Consider the following 19,838-nt stretch of genomic DNA (forward strand, 5'->3'; position numbering starts at 1 on the left):
TGACAAGCTGGAGTAGACACCACCTCATTTCTCAAATGTTAACATCTTTTGGAATAAAGAAATCCACACCATTCATAACAATACAAATCTTACACTGACCTAATTTGACCCAGTCCTCTCTCAGTGAACTATGATGTTCACTTGGTTTAGCTAAACAGACTGTCCTCTCCTGAAATTTTACGATCAGAGCCTATTTATTGCGAGATTCAAGACTTAATAAAGAGAACTACTAGCTCTTAATAAGAAATAGACTGACATTACCTCCATATTTTACTTAGATAATGAAACTGCCACAAGATGACAGTAATATTCTGTCACAACTGCTTGTGCAGAATTTAAATCAGTGACCTGCAAGGCAGAGGTTCTGTAGGCCGTTACCAATCCCCTGATGAGATATGTGCCCTTCTTGCATGCCTTCATAGATCATTCAGAGGCAGAAAATAAAACACATTTGCAGTGACATTTTAATGTTCAGGGCAGTGGCATTGATGTGAATTTCTTTGTTCAGGAGAAATTACAGGTTTTCAGTAGGTGCCTGTTCCTTTTATGAACTGAAAATTTTTTAAATGTTCACTATTTTGAATGTCTTTGTTGAAATGGTTAACCTCGTGCATTGACAGGGGTACGTAATGGAGGCGCTACTTACATTGGAAGCTGCTGTGGATAATCTGTCTGAGTGTTTGAAGAACAGTGATCTTTTGACGGTATTATCACGGTAAGAGACTGTTCTCCTAACTGTATCTATTTTTCAGTGTCTCATGCTATTAAGTGCGCAGTTCTGCAGTCTGAAAGCATAAAATTATTTTTCTAAGATGAAGCTCATTTGTAACTTTCAGAGAACTAGGCTAAGAGCACATCTCAGCCAAATTTTGCAAGAGTTGAAATAATGTTGATAGAACTGCTGGAACTTTACAATGCATTTTAAATTCTGCCTTGCTGCCTCTTGGCTATAACTTACTTTAATGTCCTTTAAAAATATGTATTTTTTTCACCTTTGTACCATATATTTGAAAACATATCTGTGAAGAAACATGTTTTTTGGAATATTGGTTTCATACAACCTGTCGTTCTCAGATGAAGTATTCCCCTAAACATAAATGATCGTGGTTTGTTCTCCTCAGTAAAACTAGGGGGATTTTTGTCTGATGTGCACATAACCCATGGATTTTGCCAGACGTGTAGACCATCTTTGTGATACCGCTGGCCTGAAAGTAGACCTTTGTACATGGAGGGAAAAGGCAGGCTCCTTCCATAACACAGCTGTTGACAGTACTGAGGGAAATTAATGTATCTCTGACTCCTAATAGCAATGACAGAATAGGGAACATGTTTGAAAACTGTCCATAAGTTACCATGATTTACATGCAGAACAAAAATACAAGGGCTATCATTTCTGAAGCTAGTAGGCAGGGTGCTATGTATTATACTGCAACAGCAGAACACAAGTATTGCCTTGTGACAGAGTAGAGGTGGGGAAATACAGCTTCTACTTTCTAAACTGAGAGCTATTTATCTTTCTTCAGTGCACATTTCAGGAAAGACCAAGATGGAGCAGAAAATAAGAAACACTCCAGAAAGCATTGGGATGCAACATTCTTTACCCTAACACTATTGATTCCATAAGATCCTCTTTAAATATTATAGACAGTAGGGACTCATAGTATATGAGGTAGGAATGGGACCAGAGAGTCAGGAATTAGCTGTCTCCAGAACAAGCTTCTGTTGCATGCATCAACACAGCATGTTCATCTGTACAGATGATTGATAGGGATTGTCTGGATCATCAACATGACAGTCCATGAGGAGGCATCAGTCACTGAAATTAAAACATCTCCACTTTTTGTAAACCAGCTAGAAGAGGTCTTAGGGTACAGGCAGGAGAGGATGCAATGACAACAAGGTTTCTGAAGGACCTGTACTAGCAAGAACCTAGGCAGACACGTGACAGGTTTCTTGAGGATCATGTGGCATATTTGTGGTTCTGCTTAAGACGCGCTGTTTCTTCTGCCCACAGTTCTCACATTAGCCAGTAAGCCATTGTGCACTTGCCTGCCAGCTGTGCCAAGTTCAGGGTTTGCTCCACTGTTGAAAGCATTTTACAGACCAAAATTGTTTTCAGTTCTACCACTGCCCCATTATGTCGGCATTTCCACAAGTCGCTTCACAGCTCTGTATCTCCTATCCCGTTCTTACCTATCTAGACTGTAGGCTATCCTGCTCTGGTTTGGTGCAGTGCCACATGAACCTCACTTCAGTCGTGTCTGTGGGCACTTCTGGAATAAAAAAGTCAGGCTGCAATAGGCAGTGTGCTGTGCTGTTTTACTTTTCCTATTTAAATATTTATTTACAGTTTGATAAATACTTAACTTGCATCCAGTATATACAAGTTTCAAGCTGTGCATTCACATGTTGCAATGTATGTTATATATTTTGGATTCAGTTCATCTTCGCCAGATTTAACATCAAGCACCAAACTGACTGTGAACCGGAAGAGCACAGGACAGCTGAACGTGAATCCTGCAAGCGGTAACACAGCCACTGCTGAACGAAGCAGGCACCAAAGGAGCTTCTCTGTACCCAAAAAGTTTGGAGATGTGGATAAGTCCTCTGACCCACCGCGCAGTGCCACACTAGACAGAATTCAGGCATGCACACAGCAAGGCCTGTCCTCTAAAACCAGAAGTTCATCTTCTCTAAAGGACAGTCTCACTGACCCATCCCATATTAACAATCCAACCAACCTACTGGCCACCATCTTCTGGGTTGCTGTGGCTTTGATGGAATCAGATTTTGAGTTTGAGTATCTGATGGCATTGCGGTTACTGAATAAACTTCTGGCTCATTTGCCACTAGATAAAGCTGAAAATCGGGAGAAGTTAGAGAAGTTGCAAGGACAGCTGAAGTGGACAGACTTCTCTGGGCTTCAGCAGCTACTCCTGAAAGGATTCACCTCCCTTACTACCACTGATCTCACACTACAGCTCTTTAGTTCGCTGACACCAGTGTCTCGAATATCCATGGTGGATTCCTCTCAAGCTATAGGTAAAACCAATATACTTTCCTCTCTTTCAGTTTCTGTTGCTTTGACATTTGATGACAGACCTCATTAGGCCATCTGCACAAAACCAAAAATGGCATTTTTTTCTTTCTCTTCTGGTATACAATTCTCTACTAATAATGTACTTTTGCTTTGAGTTGGGTGGGCTTTTTGGAAATTTCTTAGCAATATAACATGCTTCTGAAAAGTGAATCTCTTGCACAGTAAGGTTTTGGACAAGAGCAATCATGTATTATTTCACATTTCATTTCTAGTGTTTAGTAGCATTAAAAGTTTCTGAGTGCTGACAAAATAAACATATGTAAGGAGCTACTGTCAAATTTTTTAGAACCAGTTTTGGCCAGGTTTTCCATTGCATTCTTTTCAGAATACTGCAAATTATTTGATTTGAAATTAGTGCTTCATGGGATTTTTCCGATAAATATAAATATTGAAAACTCTGTGCACTTTTTAGAGAAACTACAATAGCACATTAGTGTGTGAGGAGAGAGGCCTGGGTTAAAACAAAATAAGGTAACATTTTGAAATTCCCAATTATATAGTTGAGATTGTGATCACTTCTTAATTTTATTCTTGAAGAGAGTTTCTGTATTGTTCCAGATACTTACTCCCCTCTCTCAGTCAGAAACACAGATATTAAGACAATTGTGCAGGCTTCACAACTAAGTCATAACAAGCTTAGACAGAGAGTGAGGGGATGAATGCCATGAACAGGCTGCCCGTCTCTAAGCACCTGTGTGGTGCCTGTGTTCCAGACTTTGGTTGGGCAATTCACACATGGACCGTGATGGTACCATCTGGAGGTATCTTTTCTTTTCTCTGAGCGTAGGGGAAACCTGGGGAAATTATGCTTCTACCTTAGCAACTTGTTTAATTGTGTAGAACAAGAGGGAATGAACAGTTAGAAAGTTATTTTCATAGATCAGATTCTTTCTTTTCAAAAAATGGATTGTGTCCTGTTACAAATTCTTGACTTCTGAGCCCTGAGCTCCCACCTGAACTGGAGCAGCTTTTGTTACAGCTCCCTGTTGCAATCACTGCCTGTAGTTCATCAGCTACCTTGATCTAAGAGTTGGTGCAGAAGAGCTGAACCCCAGCTCCAGACAGAGCCTTTACACCCATGACAGTGGCTGGCACTTAGTGCAGGAGCCATCCCCTAGCTTCAAAAACAACCATTTGAGTAGTCTCATCTGACCAGTTGTATCAGAATTTTGATTCATTATTACTATTAACTTGAACAGTATAAAACAATGGAAGCTATGCCTGGCAGCCTGACCAAGACAGTTGTTCATTTATCAATACTCACTGAAATCCTTTTTATGTTTTAGCAGCAGTAATGAGAATGCCACCAGTTAAGACTGTCAATAAGCCAGTTAAGTGGAAAAGTTAAACATATTCTCTAACAGGAATAAAATATATACTTTTGTGAGATATTTTATCCTGTAAATACCTGCTTGTGCAGTAGTATTTGCAGAAATAGGTTCATGCTTTGTAACAGTACTGTTGCCTCAATGATATTACTGGATTTTCAAATCAAGACCCCTTGAAGACAAATGTGGCATGGCCAGTGGCGTGAACAACTTGACAGAGCCTGTGTGAGTTTACAGCTAATGTAATATTGGAACTGTGACCTCTCACAAAACATGAACTTAAAGATCACTGTGGCTCTTGCTGTCCAAAATACACATTTTGTTCTGTATTTTCCTGTTCTAGGATTTCCACTGAATGTTTTGTGTCTCCTGCCCCATTTAATTCAGCATTTTGACAGCCCAAACCAGTTTTGTAAAGATATAGCCGAAAGGATTGCTCAGGTATCAAAGTTATTTACTGTTTTGTACATCTTCAAACCTTGTAAATGCAGTTGCCTTGTTCATAATGTGTTTTGACATTTATATTTAATTAGGTTTGTTTGGAGGAGAAGAACCCCAAGCTATCAAATCTCGCGCATGTTATGACCCTTTATAAAACACACAGCTATACAAGGGACTGTGCTACCTGGGTAAATGTGGTTTGTCGTTACCTTCATGAAGCATTCGCTGATATTACTTTGAGTATGGTTACGTATTTGGCTGAGGTAAGTTTTTTCAAAAACTGTTTACTGTTTTAACTCTTTTGTTGCCTAACAACCCAAAGAGCTGACATCTACCTGCAGAATATTGGGGGCTTTCTGTAGCTCTTATTTATAATTAAGAATAAAAAGCAGAAATTAGCAGTAGAAAGGGAATTACTATAGGAAATCAATATTGAACACTATAACAAATGCCAACAAAGGTCTGCAAGGCTGATACATCTGAAAGCAGCTTCACTTATCAGCTGGTCAGATTTTCCACTGTGAAAGAGAAAGAAACTGGACAACATTTATTTAGCTTCCTGAGGAAAATTAGAGAAGGACTAATTCCAGAAGGGGTTTAGCAGCATAAATAGGATATCATCTGCTATGTAAGAATCTGGTTCTTGATATAGATTTGTGTGCATTCCTCAAATATTGAATGGGACCATCTTGCTCCCCAGGGCTTGCCCTGTACTCATCACTTACTCCTAACATTTCTCAGGCATGAAGTATAGAGCTGATGCAGTGTTCTTACTGGGGATCCAAGACTCAGTTCTGCTCTTTAGCTTAAGGCCACATGATCTTCTGTGTCCTGTGTCAGATCAGTATTGGGACACCATGTTCTTGTAGAGTTCTCAGATTTATCCCTTCACTTCCCTGCCGTATTGAGAAGCCTTCCGTCTCCCCTCTCATCAAGAGGGAGAAGACAGTTCTGTATTCATGACATAAATTCTCTAGCTTCTTTAGAGCAGCTTTGGTTTTTGGAGAAGACTTGTTCTCCCCTCTGCCAAAGGATCTGGAAAAACTCCATGGGCATCTCTGATACTGGCTAGTCACGTATTCTCAAGAACCTGAGAGGCCAGGCTGTGCTCCCACACCCGCTCAAGACTTCAGAGCAAACTTGGCCCTGCTACCTCAAGCTGCAATTCCTCACCTTGTTTGCACATAGATGTTCCAATGAAACAATCATATCAGATCTTAACTGGTGGTGAAAGCCATGACTCTCCTGTAGGAGAGTAAAACAGGACCTTGAGGTTCTTCAGTCTGTTTTCAAACTCAAAGACTTTGAAGAACTATTAGCTCTTCAAACACAACTGAATCCTCCAGTAAAGTGTCTGCTTCACCACAGAAACTTGTGTTTCTAATAAACAAATGCTGTAAAAATGGAGGTTTAGACTCTTTTGCTTTCCCAGCCCTAGGAAAGGATTTGCGCCTGTGTTTTCCCTTCAGTGTTCCACGTACAGTTCCTAGTGCTGGAGCACCTCCACAAAGGCCATTGCACGTGATCTTGCTCCCCCCAGAACGGGTTTAGACATTCGTCTGGAGACTCATTCTTTGCACTTCCCCCTTGCTGTAGAGTGGCACCACGCTACTGTATTAACAGCCAGTCAGGCAGTTTTGTGACTGTGATTAAGGCACATTCCTCACATAGCACCAACATGGAAGGATGACAGAGTAGTAAGCACAACTTCCCTTCTCTGTATTTACATTGACTGCAGCTCTGTTGAGTCATGTCTGGGGAATATTTGTACCAGCATAGGGTAGCTGCCAGCCTAGAGGAGGAGCAAGAGACAAGAAACCATCTTGTTCGGCCTCCTGCGGCCATGGAAAAGATTTTTCCAGCATTCAGAATATGTTTCCCCTTTTCCTCTGAGTTAATCCCCAGACCAGGATAAATAAAGTGCTCCTGTCTCCTGTAAACTAACTGTGGGATATATTGTCAATAGGTCAAGCCAAACGGGTTAACAGCCCCACTGGGCAATCTGCAGTTGGATGTTACAGCCATTGGTTACAGAGCCTCGGGCTTTAACAGGCCTGGCTCAGTCCCCAGTGCTCAGACCTGAGCGAAATTGTAAGACGTGCAGCACCTAAAGATAACAAAGGACATCTGTGTTGCAACAGTGACCCCTCCAAACACACAGGTATACCTGCAGAAGGGGGCTTTCTACCACAAGTTAAGACTATGAGAACAAATGCTCTCTGCAGAAGGTAAAAGCTTCAATTATTGCCACTCAGACAAAAATTTGTGTTTAACCTGTTTGATGGCAAGTAATTGCTTGTCAGCTAGGGTTATAGTCCTGACATAAAATAAGACATTTCAGCTGTGTTCTTATCCAAACCTTACAGTGACAAGCAGTGCTCCTTACTCAGTTTCACATATTACAGCTCCCTCCATGAAAAATGATCATTTCTTCTAGAAAAACACTTGGGGATCTCAGTCTACAGATGAGGAAAAATTAATATTTAACAATGCATGAGAACTTTGAACCTCCACTACCAAAATCAGCATACAAACACATTAATAAAAGCTTTGTTTGATTTTATGTTAGATTTTTGTATACTAATTTTTAAAAATCAACCTTTTACCGTGAGAGCACAATCATTCTAGGAGCATATCTGAATTTACGTGGGTCACATGTTAAACTAATGATTCATTAAGTCCAGGGTCATGCTTAGACAAGTAATGCTGTTAATACAGAAGAAGGGACAAGAAACCACATAGTGCATAGTAATATGCTCATGGTAGATGTTTCCTCCTCCTCCCTGTTAGAGGATTACTTGTGATAGAAACATGAGCATTCATAACCTGTTCAAAACCAAGGAATCACTAGTGATTAAAACATCTGTGCTGCAAGGGGAATGATGTCCTAGATCAGGCATTATCCCACTAATAGCTTGTCTATCAGACATTGCTTATGAAATGCCTTCTTTGTTTCCTCAGTGGACACAGAGAATATTTGTTTGACTGACCAACGTAGCCTAAGAGTTGAGTATCTCTTCTCACCTGCTGCCAGATTTGGAGGGGCAAAGGGAACTATCTCCTACAGTAGCACCCTAGCAGCCACATCAACAGGCAGCAGCCAGCCCAGGCAACAAATGTCACTGACAGAGTGTAGATCCCTAAACCTAGATAAGACACAGATAGTTACCACACACTAACAAGAAAAGAATCCACAGTTCAAAACAGTTTGTATGGAACAGAGTGAAAAAAAAAAATACAGAGAACAGTTATGATTTCTTCTTACAAATACAGTAGAAAGTCTTTGTCCTGCACTCGCTGATCCAAATGATGTGTTACCATAACTCCATCTTGCTGCTATTTTTGATACTTCTGGCAGCATAAGAATTCTTATTGTACTAAATGCATTTTAAAGTTGCTGTTCTTTTTTCAAACTGGAATATTCTTTCTTGTTACAAATTCATGATGTATTTAAGTACACATTTGGACTATCAGCCACCACATATACTCATCTGAACAAGTGAAAACTAGCACAGTCCACAAATGTTTAGAGTTTAACGGCCAAGACCTTTTTAAGTCAAAGGATTCCATTGACAACAAATCTATACAAACAGGAATGGAAATTAGAAGCTTTCAGAAGTAAGTTCCTAGAAAAGCTTTCTAATCAGCAGTAGAGACAAAAATCCTATTGTATCCCAAGAATTCATTTTCCTATCACAAAAGTGATTATCTGGTACAGTAGCCTCTGTCAGAGAACAAAAAAATTCCTTTCATCCAGATAGTTTCTTCTAATCCTTTAGTCCTACACTGAAATGGTATACCAGCTGATGTGCTGGATGATATAAACTGTTTACAAGGAAAGAGTCAAACCTTCCATTGCAAGGTCCTGATGGAAGGCAAGCAAAAGTCTAAAACCCTGTTTTGAAGAAGAATTGCTAAGCACTTTTTGTCTCTCAGTAAAGGTATCCGTGGGCTGAAGCAGGTTACCATGTAGTACCTTTAATTTAAAAATTCTTGCTGTCTTTTTGTAGAGGAATAGGTAAAGCATAGTAAGTTCCATCTATTCTGCTGTTAATGGAATTTGTCTACTTCATTTTAGGAATCACTAATTACTACTCACTTTTACTGATGAAAGAAATCATAAGATATTTAGTGGGGTGAGATACGTGTGTGTCGTACCTAATCATTCCATTTTGGCTGGCATGAAGTGTTCTCATTCAGTAAAAAGAGGAGCCTTGTCATTCAGGCCAGCAAGGACATCTAATAAATTACTAGACTCCACTTGGGTAACAGTCGAAATTTTTCTCTGGTGGAAGACCTGAGGTGGCATAGAGTTTTTATAAGCAATTGTTTTCTAGATCCTAATGTCTCTACTAGCTAGTGTTAGAACTTTTTTGTTGTTCTGAGCAGAAGGATGGAATCTAGTCTTGAGCCTCTGGTAACTTCCAGCAATAACATTTGATTGCCTCTGAAATTTGTGGGGTGGGACAGTACATGTCACCAGTGAAAGAGCGCGCTACCTTCCAGGAAATTTTCAGCTATTTCGCACATGTTTGCAAACATAGCATGTCTGTCTGTAAGCCTCCTAAATTATTGTTGTGTGTATATATGAGCACAGTTGCATTTCCAAGGTTCATTGTGGTATTCTGGGATCTACACTCAGATGTTCCAAAATTCCGGGATTTAGATGAAGCCCTTCTTTGTATTAGCATCTACAGTAAGAGAGCCCAGGGACTCCATCTCCTGCTTAACAGAAAATGTTTCCTTGGCAGTTACAGGCAGTGAGCACTGGCAGTGAAATATATTTGGATAAATACATACTGATGTCTGAATAGTAGTAGTTTTGTTTCTTCAGCGTGTTTTCTTTTTTCTCTCTGACTTTCAGCAAAGGTAGAAATAAAAAGATACTCCCCTGTTTTTGTTGGATATGCTTCCCCAGTTACAGTTTACTCAACTGCTGAATGTGTTTTCTGGAGAAGTTAGGGCAGGCATATATAAAATGTATGTTTCATTATCAAAACAAGCTAGCATTTGGCTCCCAACTTAAAGCTCTCTTTTATTTCACACTTGTACCATCATCACTTGTAAAATGATTGTAAAATGGCATTGCAAAATCAGTGAGTGAAGAGAGATTAACAGTACAAACGGTATTCATGGAGCTACTAGCTTTTTCCATGAGATGAAATGTCTCAAAATTTAGTTAACTTTTTTTTTTTTTAACAGCTACTGGAAAAAGGCCTGCCTAGTATGCAACAGTCCCTCTTACAGATGATCTACAGTCTTCTTAGTTATATGGACCTGTCAGCTATTCCTGTGAAACAGTTTAACATGGAAGTGCTAAAAACCATTGAAAAATATGTACAGGTAAATACCATATCTTCTTTATATTAACATAGGAACTTAGCAGTTTTTACTATCATCAGTTGATTTTCTTGATAAGAATTTAAGACTAGATTAGCAGGGAGGACCGCAACTGCCCAGTGCGGTATCTAGTTTATAAACATCCTGATGCCCCATAGACTGCACATCCTCTGATAAGATGCCCAGCTGTATGTTCACTGTGTGGGGAAGGTTAGGCTGCAGCTATACTACGTTAGAAGCAAGCTTAATACCAGGTGGAGCCTGACTGACCACTGTTCTTAATTATTAGCATGAGGGAGATGTGGCATAAGCACTTTCCTTCACAGACCCTGCACCTAATTCTTGGCAAGTGGAAAATACATATTTCTACTAGGAATTCACAGCTGTAAAGAGCCTGTGTCAAGTCAGCTTTTCTGTTAAATGAAGATTCTGTAATGGCTCGTATATTTATTCGTACTGATTAGGGCATTCAGGTAGGAGATTTTAAGTCCTTTGCCAAGTTGGCCTTGCACTTAGGTGTCCCAGGTTGCAGGCCAGTTCCCTAACAATGACACCTTTAGGCAAGTCTTGGTCCCTGCTGTTGAAGTTATTCTGCAAGTGCGTACCTTGCCAAGAGAGGAAAGAGAAAGAATAGTAATATTCCAATTCCAATTTTTGTTGTGTGGCAAAAAATATGACTGTAAAATGTAGATTATCTTTTATGTGTGTGAATCTTTTCTTCCATTTGTTGGTTAAATTTACCTATTTCTAGAGCATTCACTGGAGAGAAGCTTTGAATATCCTGAAGTTGGTAGTTTCTCGTTCTGCAAGTTTAGTTTTACCATCCTATCAACACAGCGATCTTTCAAAAATGGAAATACATCGAGTATGGAACAATGCCTCCAAGGAGCTACCAGGGAAGACTTTAGAGTTTCATTTTGATATTTCAGAGGTACTATCTGTAATTCTGCTACACCTTAATTCTGTTATTTGATAATCATAAAACATGTGTTGCAGCTCCTTAAGAAATCTGAAAAATTAGGAAAGAAAGGAAAGTTACCAAACTGAGTAATTCCTTTCGATCTACAGTGACATATTCAATGACCCATGCTGGAGGGCTCTTTCTGGATTTTTACTAGATTTTTTTGTGAAGGAGATATTAGATGTGTTTAAAATTATCTGGTGGAAAAATTGTGTTGTAATTATGCCAACTGTAATATATAAGTATACTACATGTACAAATTACCCCTCAAAGCATTTTGTACTTGAATGCCAGTGTTCTTTGTAACTGTTAGACTAGAAGCATGTCCTTTAAGAGAGTACTGCCTGACTGCTGACTGAACTCTTTTACAGCAGTCTTCATCCTGCAAACCCTGTACACCTTTTAATTTTATAGAACTGAATGGTCCTGTTGACTTTAGTGGGCAACTCTATAGTAATGAACCTACAGGACTGTTTGCAGCATTATAGACTATTTCATATAGATAATAATGAGACTTCGAGGTTAAAAGGAAACGCAAACATGAAAAGGCATCTTGTGCTATTTGTAGAACGAGTTTCTTCTTGCTGTTTCATGTAGGTATAGTTCTAGAAAATGCTGAGCATCCTATCAGCAATACAAGAAAGCATTTTATTGTTTGTTGGAACAGGGCCAGAGTGTTCGGCACTCTTAGGAAAAAAAACATTTAAAGACACATGCAAGAAATGTGGATTTGAAGTAGATTTCATAAGCTTTCTGGGTTGTTTGATGTTTCTTTTGTAGAAACTAGCTTGACAGTTGCTTTGGGTATTAGCTATTCATGAACATAAGCACTAGCTACAAGGTATGGCCATTATTACTGAGGCGTTCACAGTGGAAAATAACATACATACCAAGTGACATGACATTTGGTGCACTCCTTGTTTTACCAGTGTGTATGATCTTCAGAGTAATCTTTTCATGCAACTGAAGCAATATGCACCATTATAAGTTCATCCTGGAGTATAGTGCTAGTGAATAATTACTCTCTGTTTAAGACTCCAATTATTGGGAGGCGGTATGACGACCTGCAAAGTTCTTCTGGACGAGATGGTAAACCCAGGGTAATGGCTGTCACCAGAAGCATTTCTTCAACCTCATCAGGATCTAACTCGAATGTCCTTGTTCCTGTGAGCTGGAAGAGACCCCAGTACTCTCAGGTAAACTCCTTTTAAGTAGCCCACTATTCATGAACAAGTTGCACGCGGAGCAGCTGAATTAACGCACAGTTAGGTTCTGGAATAGTTGTACCCTCTGTGCCCTGGGCAGTGCTGCTGGCTGGCTGGGGCAGTGGCAGCGCAGCATCGGACTGTGTGTGCTGAATGTCTGTCTTGGGCTCGGAAGTGGACTGAGTTACGTCTGTCTTCTATCCTGCCAGTGTTTTTTGTTCAGCCTCCAGGAAATGCGTCTCTTTAAGACCTCTAAGTCTAGGTCAGATTTAGCTAAGAATGGCGGGTGGGTTCAGATATCAGCAAGGAGAGAAGATAGCCAACGTGCAACTTTCAAAGTGCTATTTTCATGGGAAATCAGATAAAAATAATTCCTTGGAACTATTTTCCTAAAAGTGGTGTTTCATTACCTTATTGATTTTGTTTATCTGCCAGTTAAAATAAAACCATGCAGAATAAATGTATTTATTGCTCTTTTTTTTAATATAGTAGAATATAGCGGTGACTCAGGCCCAACTCTGCAAAAAAAAAATTATGCATTTACTTAATTTTAAGCTTCTGAACTGTCCCTTTGAAGTAATGCACACAATCCAATGTTTCTTTATTATGCTTAATAGAATTAATAGGCTAATTTAAAAATAGTAAACACCAAAATCATTAACAGTTATTTTTTTATTTCCTTGTATGCATATTTGCTCTGCAGGCAACCCTTTGAGCACATAATGACTAATTCTTTGGTTGGGTGCTCCTAATTAAAAATTGTTAATGTATGTTTTTAGCCACCAGGAGAATGAGTGATTTAAAAAATGCTCACTTGAGAAACGTCTTGTTTTCTAGAAACGGACAAAGGAAAAGCTGGTGCACGTCCTTTCTCTATGTGGTCAGGAAGTTGGGCTGAGTAAAAACCCTTCAGTAAGTAGCCTTGTATTGACCCTTTCATTTTGCCCTGAACTTTAAAAGTGAAGTACTTTGTCTCCCAGAGTTGCTGACCTGTTTTGCATAGCTTCATGTCACATTATTGTCATTGTCATTTGTACTGGCCCACACTGCATTTCTCAGCAGATAGACCAGTGGGTTAATGGCCCTCACACTTAAAGATGATTTACTTATGGAGATAAATACAGGTATCATCTGTGATGCTGTAGGCTTTACTTGTGCCATCTCAGTGGATAGACAGTAATGACCTCTGGTATTAGCAATCTAATCTAGAGCCTTTATAAAGTAAAAAATTAAATTACAGAAATAAAACAGAAAGGGCGTGTGTCTGATTTTTCCATTAGATAGTAGTTCTAATGTTACTCTTTAAAAATTAATATTATCTGGTGCCAGGAAATGGGCAATTGATCATCCAGGGTAGGAAGCTCTTAAAATAGTTATTAAATATTTTCTACAGAGAAAGGAAAATTTCTGGATGTTTTTGAATATATTGTATGTCACTTGTATTATGGTGAACAGGTCCTTCATAGCTGCAAGACAGGGACTGTTGCATTGTTGCAACTAAATTGCAGATATAATTATTTTTAGCAGGAAAGGAAAAATTATAGCTACTTGTATTTTCTAATCTTGACATATTTTTGAACATCAGTTTTAACTAGAGATTTTTTTACTAACTTACTATCTCATCCCCTTGACAGTATTTTCTTTACTAAATGCTCTGAATTTTGTTCCTATAAATGCATGCAAACATCCAGGCAACATCAATCTGCAGCCATTAGGAGGTAGCTGCAATATTCTTGGATGTGTTCCTGCAGCATGAAGTTGTTTCTTTGTACAAGTTTAATCTGAAGGCACCTGTCCAACATAAATAATAAAGAGTGTTCTAAAAATACTCGGTGAAGGAATTAGGTGTGTACTGGAAATACAGTCGTCCAAATAACCAATTACAGCTTTTAGGAAGAAACAACCAGAGGAAACAGTTTGTTACAAGAGAAATCCTTTGAATTGTAGGTAATTTTTTCTTCCTGTGGTGATTTGGACCTGATTGAGCACCAGACAAGCCTGGTGTCTTCTGAAGACGGAACAAGGGAGCAGGAGAACATGGATGATTCAAACAGTGAACAACAATTCAGAGTCTTTAGGGACTTTGATTTCCTAGACGTTGAGCTGGAAGATGGGGAGGTACAGTATATTTTCTCTGAAACAGCTTTTTTATTAAAACAGTTTGATATTCTTTCTACTAAACACTATACTCTTCTTGTAATATAAAGCTTTAACTCTACTGTAAACTTAGTTTTGAGTTCAGATTGTTTATAATGTTCACTTACTGTTTCTTTCAGTAGCATAACAGTAAGAGGCTACCACACCCTTTGTTTCCGAATCTACTTTTGGAAACACTGCAAAACTGTTACTGGAGGATAAAGCCTTTGTTCTAGTACCTTTTCAGTGAATTTATTTTTAAGTGGATTTATTTTAAATACAATTTTTAAGGATCTAAATTGTTAACAAAAATATATTTGCCGATTAAAAACTCATAAAATGAAATTGCTCCAAATCTGTTGGCCCAAGAGTAACCTTCCAAAACATGAATTCAAGCCTTTGAGCTGTTGTTTCTCCTGCAACTGCTGATGAAATCACTAACGCTCAGAGAAATGTACCTTCCACTCTGCTTAGGTGTCTGGGATTTCATCATTTCGTGCAGGAGCGAAACAGAACCCTGAGGGCCCAGATCAAGTCTTGACAGATGAAGCTTGTCAGCTTACCTTGAGCTGAAACTGCTGAAGGGAGAAAGTTGAAGAAATGCTGAATTTTGTGGGCTACACCTTTAACCTTGCTTATATCAAACTTGGAGTATTTCTTTCTGTTTGGGTGAGAAGAGCCGAAAATGAATATCCATTGGCAAACAAGCCAAAAGATTTTGTTGCTATTTAAATGTTCAGAAGCTGTTAGCTGTTTTGAAGTACTTAAGGTGCATATGTTCAGCAAACCTACAGTTTAACAAATTGTCTTGTCATAATCAGGACTCAATTTTAACATGAATTCTCTCAGGCATTGCGCTTACCCCTGAGAAGAACATGTGTACAAGAAGAAATAATCAGTTTTCTCCCTAGCTGAATTACAGTAGTAAAATCATTTGAAGGTAAACAGATGCATCAGGTGTGAACTCATGTACATGTGAATTTTAATTTTTTTTCCAATGAAGAGAAAAGATGAAGGAATGGAAAGAGACATCACAGAGTCCTTATTTTCCAAGTCAGGAATCTCTGTATCAAGTATAGTAATTTTGGCTCACATCTGCCCATGACTTTGCCAACAACAAACAAACAAACAAAACAAAGCAGTTGGCATTAATGGTTGAAAACACATTAACCAAATATTATGAAGGAGCTTTAATGTTCCATACAATGATAAATCATAAAACAGCAACGGCAGGTTGTTTGCTGAAAAGTATACCGGCTGCAATCATTTCTGTCTTAAATGCTTTCAAGATATTACAAGGACTTGGGACTGCAATTTTGACTAGATATCAGATGGTAATTTTTTTTCCAGTGAAATTCAGGAATTTCTTCTTTCTCTTCACCAGTTAAAACCATATACAGATTATATATAATTGTGCAGAACAATTCCTATCAAACTGAGTTTACCTTCATGGACTGTGACCCTGCAAAAATTTGTTTTATACATGTGGCTAACTTCAACACTGAGGCCTAAATTAATCTACATACTAATGGTCTTAAGTTGGTTGTGGAACAGATACTAAGCTTCTCTAGTTTTATGTGAAGCAAAATTAAAAATGTAGTCTTTTACTTAGTACAGTTTTCAAATTGCCATGGATCTGAGACCTTGCATTCCAGGGTTTAGTCCAGACTGACTTATTAAATAAATAGATACTTTAGCCCAGTTAAGAGCTGGTGTAAGAGGCTACATCTCTAATGACTGAGTTGAAACTGTATCATTTACATCAGGTCTGAATTTGATATATTCATAAACATGAATGAAACAGTGTTAGAAAACTTAAGCTAGCAAGAGCACAAATAGTCTTTCCAAAAAAAACCTCAGGGTTTAAACAGACCAGTGATGCTTGTGTTATCCCCATACCACAAGATGTTCGTGTTTGAAATTTCATACAGATGTGAAAGCAAGTAATGATTATTTTCAAACTTAAAAGATAGGCTGAAGAGTTGAAGTTTCTGTGATAATATTAGTTACAATTGTAGGCAGATGTTTGTCTATGATGTCTTTAATACAGTAATTTTACATAGATTCTTTCTATTTGTTTTTCTATCTGTTATATGTGCTACCCAGGAACTTCAGGTAAGAATGCTACTTGAACTCAGATATGCCAGTATATGTTATGCCTTCTTGCAAACTCGTATCATAGAATAACATCGTAGTTTTGTTGTTGCCCTCCCCCTTTTCAGAGTGTGCGTGGCTGGGTGGGTGTGCGTGTGCTTGCACTTCTGACAGGTGCTTAATTTTTTCTTGTAGTAGAAACTTTGTTGAGGTCTTTTTCAAATACTCTGTTTCATTTTAAGTTTGTTTTTGACATGTTCAACAGTCTTCACAAATTTTAAAATATCTTAATTCTAGTATCAGCATTTTTCAAATTGAGCCTTTTCTCCTTTTAGTGTATTTGTGCATAAGTATTATGTAGAAACAAAAGAAGAACTTCATTATTTATGATATAGTAAAGTTTGGGCTATTTGTTTCCATGGGGAAATTATGTATAATTTCCAGCTTTTCACTTGTGGTACATTGGCTCCTGTTAGCATCTTGCTAAAGCTGTTACCAGAGACCTCTTCCAAAAGTTTACATCATTGCCTGCCAGCCTGAATTTAATTAAATAACTTAATTAATACATACAGCTTAATTTAGTTCGGCTGTATACTCCTACCAATTCTGCTGAACTCATTTACCCTGTGAAGACAGCTGAAAAGGCACATCAGTTGTTGCCAGTTTTGGACCTAAACTTGCAGTTTATCGATGTACAGAGAGAACTGAAATGATAAAGAATTGTAATGAATTGTACAAATGATACAAAAATCAGCAACAGCAGTATTTTGCATATTTGTTTCTGCTAGTTTGTACATCAGTTATTATGCAAACACAGCCCCCAAATCTTTGTCTGAAAATGCCTGTGCTCTAAAAGATATGAACATGTGGAAACAGTGCCTTACTATGCAGTTCCACAACACTTTTGCCTATATCCTACAATATTTGTGTGACTCCATTAACTTTGCATACGTTGTCAATACAGTAAGGTAGAGACCTGTGTGAAAGAAGTTTTGCATGATTCTTCCCGGCTTTATGGAGGAGCTATGCTGCTCTCCACCACATAGAGCTCCTTCCCTTTTTACTGCCCTTTCTGCGTCTTCCCTTTCCCCTGGGTTGTGGTAATGTTTAAAGTGTCTGCGAGGGCACGTCTGCTCCTTTACCAGAGGGTGGTGACTGTGGGAAGTCATATGTGGTATCTGCTCATTGCTGGCCAGACCCGGTTATAATATGTGACTGCTTTATTTTGAACTGATGTCTGCTGCAGGTGGCTTTTCGGATAGGAGATAGCTTTGCTCCTCCTGTAGATAAAAATGAACAGCCTCTCAAATACATCTTCCCTCCTTCTTGTTAACTGTGAAAGAAAGACTGCTTAACAGACTGTAAAAACAACTCCATCTTTGCAGACATGTGTTGACCTCTTGTTTAAATTCCGTATGAGTCTGGGTGCTCCTGTAGCAAACTTACGCTAACCCAAATGCTGTGAGTATTTGGGTTACACTCTGTTTCATCTCTCTTGCCCTTCTCCCTCAGCTTTAATTCACTAACCCCCCTTCTAATTGCATGGCCCAGAAGTGTCCCTTTTCAATTCTCTTCTTTTGGCTGGCTTCCTTCTTGTAAGACATTGCAAAATAAAACTACAACAAGAAATGTTCCCACAGACATAGGCTGCAAAGTTCACTGATAGCTCTACTAGGCATCATGAGGATCAGCACGTGATGAGGGTCACCTTTGCTTGCTTGCTTATTTTTGTCATTTTGTCATATGTTAGTTCAGTAGCTGATGTGTTTGTGGAGGATATCTCATTGCTGCATGTGTGCTCCAGCCTTTATGGGCAAGGATGGATTGCCAAAGAATTTGTTAAAATAAGTAGTAGGGAACTGCACAGTCATTTTTAAGATACAAAGAGACCGAGTTTCTTAGATGTGTTCCGTTCTCTACCTGCACAAAACCACTACATGATCCTAGTCCCAGGATGAAAACACAGAGTTCTTCCAATAATGTATTGAACTTCATAACACTTTCACCTTCATTTGCTTTTGAATATAGTGCATTCCTTAGTTATACATGTTCTTGTGGGTTGGTGCTTTTGCATTCCCAGATTGTCTTTTTCCTAAAAATACTTTTTTTTAACTTGTATTTGTTTATGAACGGTGAGCTTAGTGTCATGAAAATGAACATTACCTCTTTCCAATCATATTCCAAAGTCCATTGCATTAAAGGGCAATGACGCAAAGTAGGATCTATTTGTGCAAGTTTCTTGATTGTTAAGCAGGTAAGGTTGCAGCTGAATTAATTGGCACTGTATGCAGTTGGTCCCCATTCAGTAAATCTCTGAGTAGTCCGGAATGGGGATTACTCAAGTGTTTAAAATTATAAATCTGCCTAAAGACCCTACTGAACTGAGACCTCTTTCTCTATGACTGCACATAATTTTAATCTGCATGAGCCCACGATATACTCCTTCCATAATCCGATATACTCCTTCCAGAAATATTTACTAAATTTTGTGATTGTTCTAGGCAGAACTATATTTTTGTCAAATTCAGTGGTTTCATCTTTAAAAGATTACTGTCAACTTGAATTTTCAGCAGTTGGTTTACTTGTTTAAGAGTGTTGCATCTTGCAGAGTCTTGTTTTAAACAGTCGGTCCTGAATTTTCAAAACAGACATTTCTTTTCTCTGTAAATTTCCTTCCCATGTCTATGTAAGGTTAAGGGCTTTCACCCAAATAAAGTACCCAGAACTGCAGCTGGATAATTTGGGGTAGACCCTCCATCGCTGTGTAAGGCCCCTTTGGCCTCTGCATGTCCATGATGGGACCAGTTGTGGACATGCTCCTCCACTTGCCAGAGAGGAACCTGGCTAGACGTGAAGAAGGGAGCAAGAGAATTAGCACAATCAGGGAAATGATGCAGTCCACTGGAAAATACAGAAACAAAACAAGTTGAAAAATGGTGGAAAACTAACTGTCATTTTTATACACAAAAGAAATCAATTGATCTTTGTATCACTTCACCAGCCTAACAAATAGTTATGCAATTTGCTTGATTTTCTGTTTAAGAAGTGAAATCTCAGTCAGTACTAATCAGGTTATTCTCAGAGTATAGTTTCAAATAATTCAGATAAATGCAAGTTACAAAAATAAGCTATATGGGCCTAGAAAGAAAGTTGTAGAAGGTGTGCTGCTTTAGCTATTACGTTTTGCGTGCTAAATGAAGGGTTCATTCAAATCTACTTTAACTCATCATTAT

General features: G+C 38.6%; 1 protein-coding gene across 5 annotated transcripts in view; it reads left to right on the forward strand.

Annotated features, from left to right (window-relative positions):
• Positions 1–19,838, forward strand: part of FRY (FRY microtubule binding protein) — a 257,840-nt gene that overhangs the window by 209,884 nt on the left and 28,118 nt on the right. For all 5 annotated transcript variants that reach the window (XM_075420163.1, XM_075420181.1, XM_075420190.1 and 2 more), the window contains 9 exons: positions 621–715; positions 2,441–3,042; positions 4,772–4,869; positions 4,962–5,132; positions 10,072–10,212; positions 10,961–11,140; positions 12,205–12,366; positions 13,213–13,287; positions 14,323–14,493. In XM_075420163.1, the coding sequence (XP_075276278.1) occupies positions 621–715; positions 2,441–3,042; positions 4,772–4,869; positions 4,962–5,132; positions 10,072–10,212; positions 10,961–11,140; positions 12,205–12,366; positions 13,213–13,287; positions 14,323–14,493 (1,695 nt within the window). The remainder of the gene's footprint in view (positions 1–620; positions 716–2,440; positions 3,043–4,771; positions 4,870–4,961; positions 5,133–10,071; positions 10,213–10,960; positions 11,141–12,204; positions 12,367–13,212; positions 13,288–14,322; positions 14,494–19,838) is intronic.

Source organism: Opisthocomus hoazin, chromosome 1 (assembly GCF_030867145.1).
Source record: "Opisthocomus hoazin isolate bOpiHoa1 chromosome 1, bOpiHoa1.hap1, whole genome shotgun sequence".
Lineage (NCBI taxonomy): Eukaryota > Metazoa > Chordata > Aves > Opisthocomiformes > Opisthocomidae > Opisthocomus > Opisthocomus hoazin.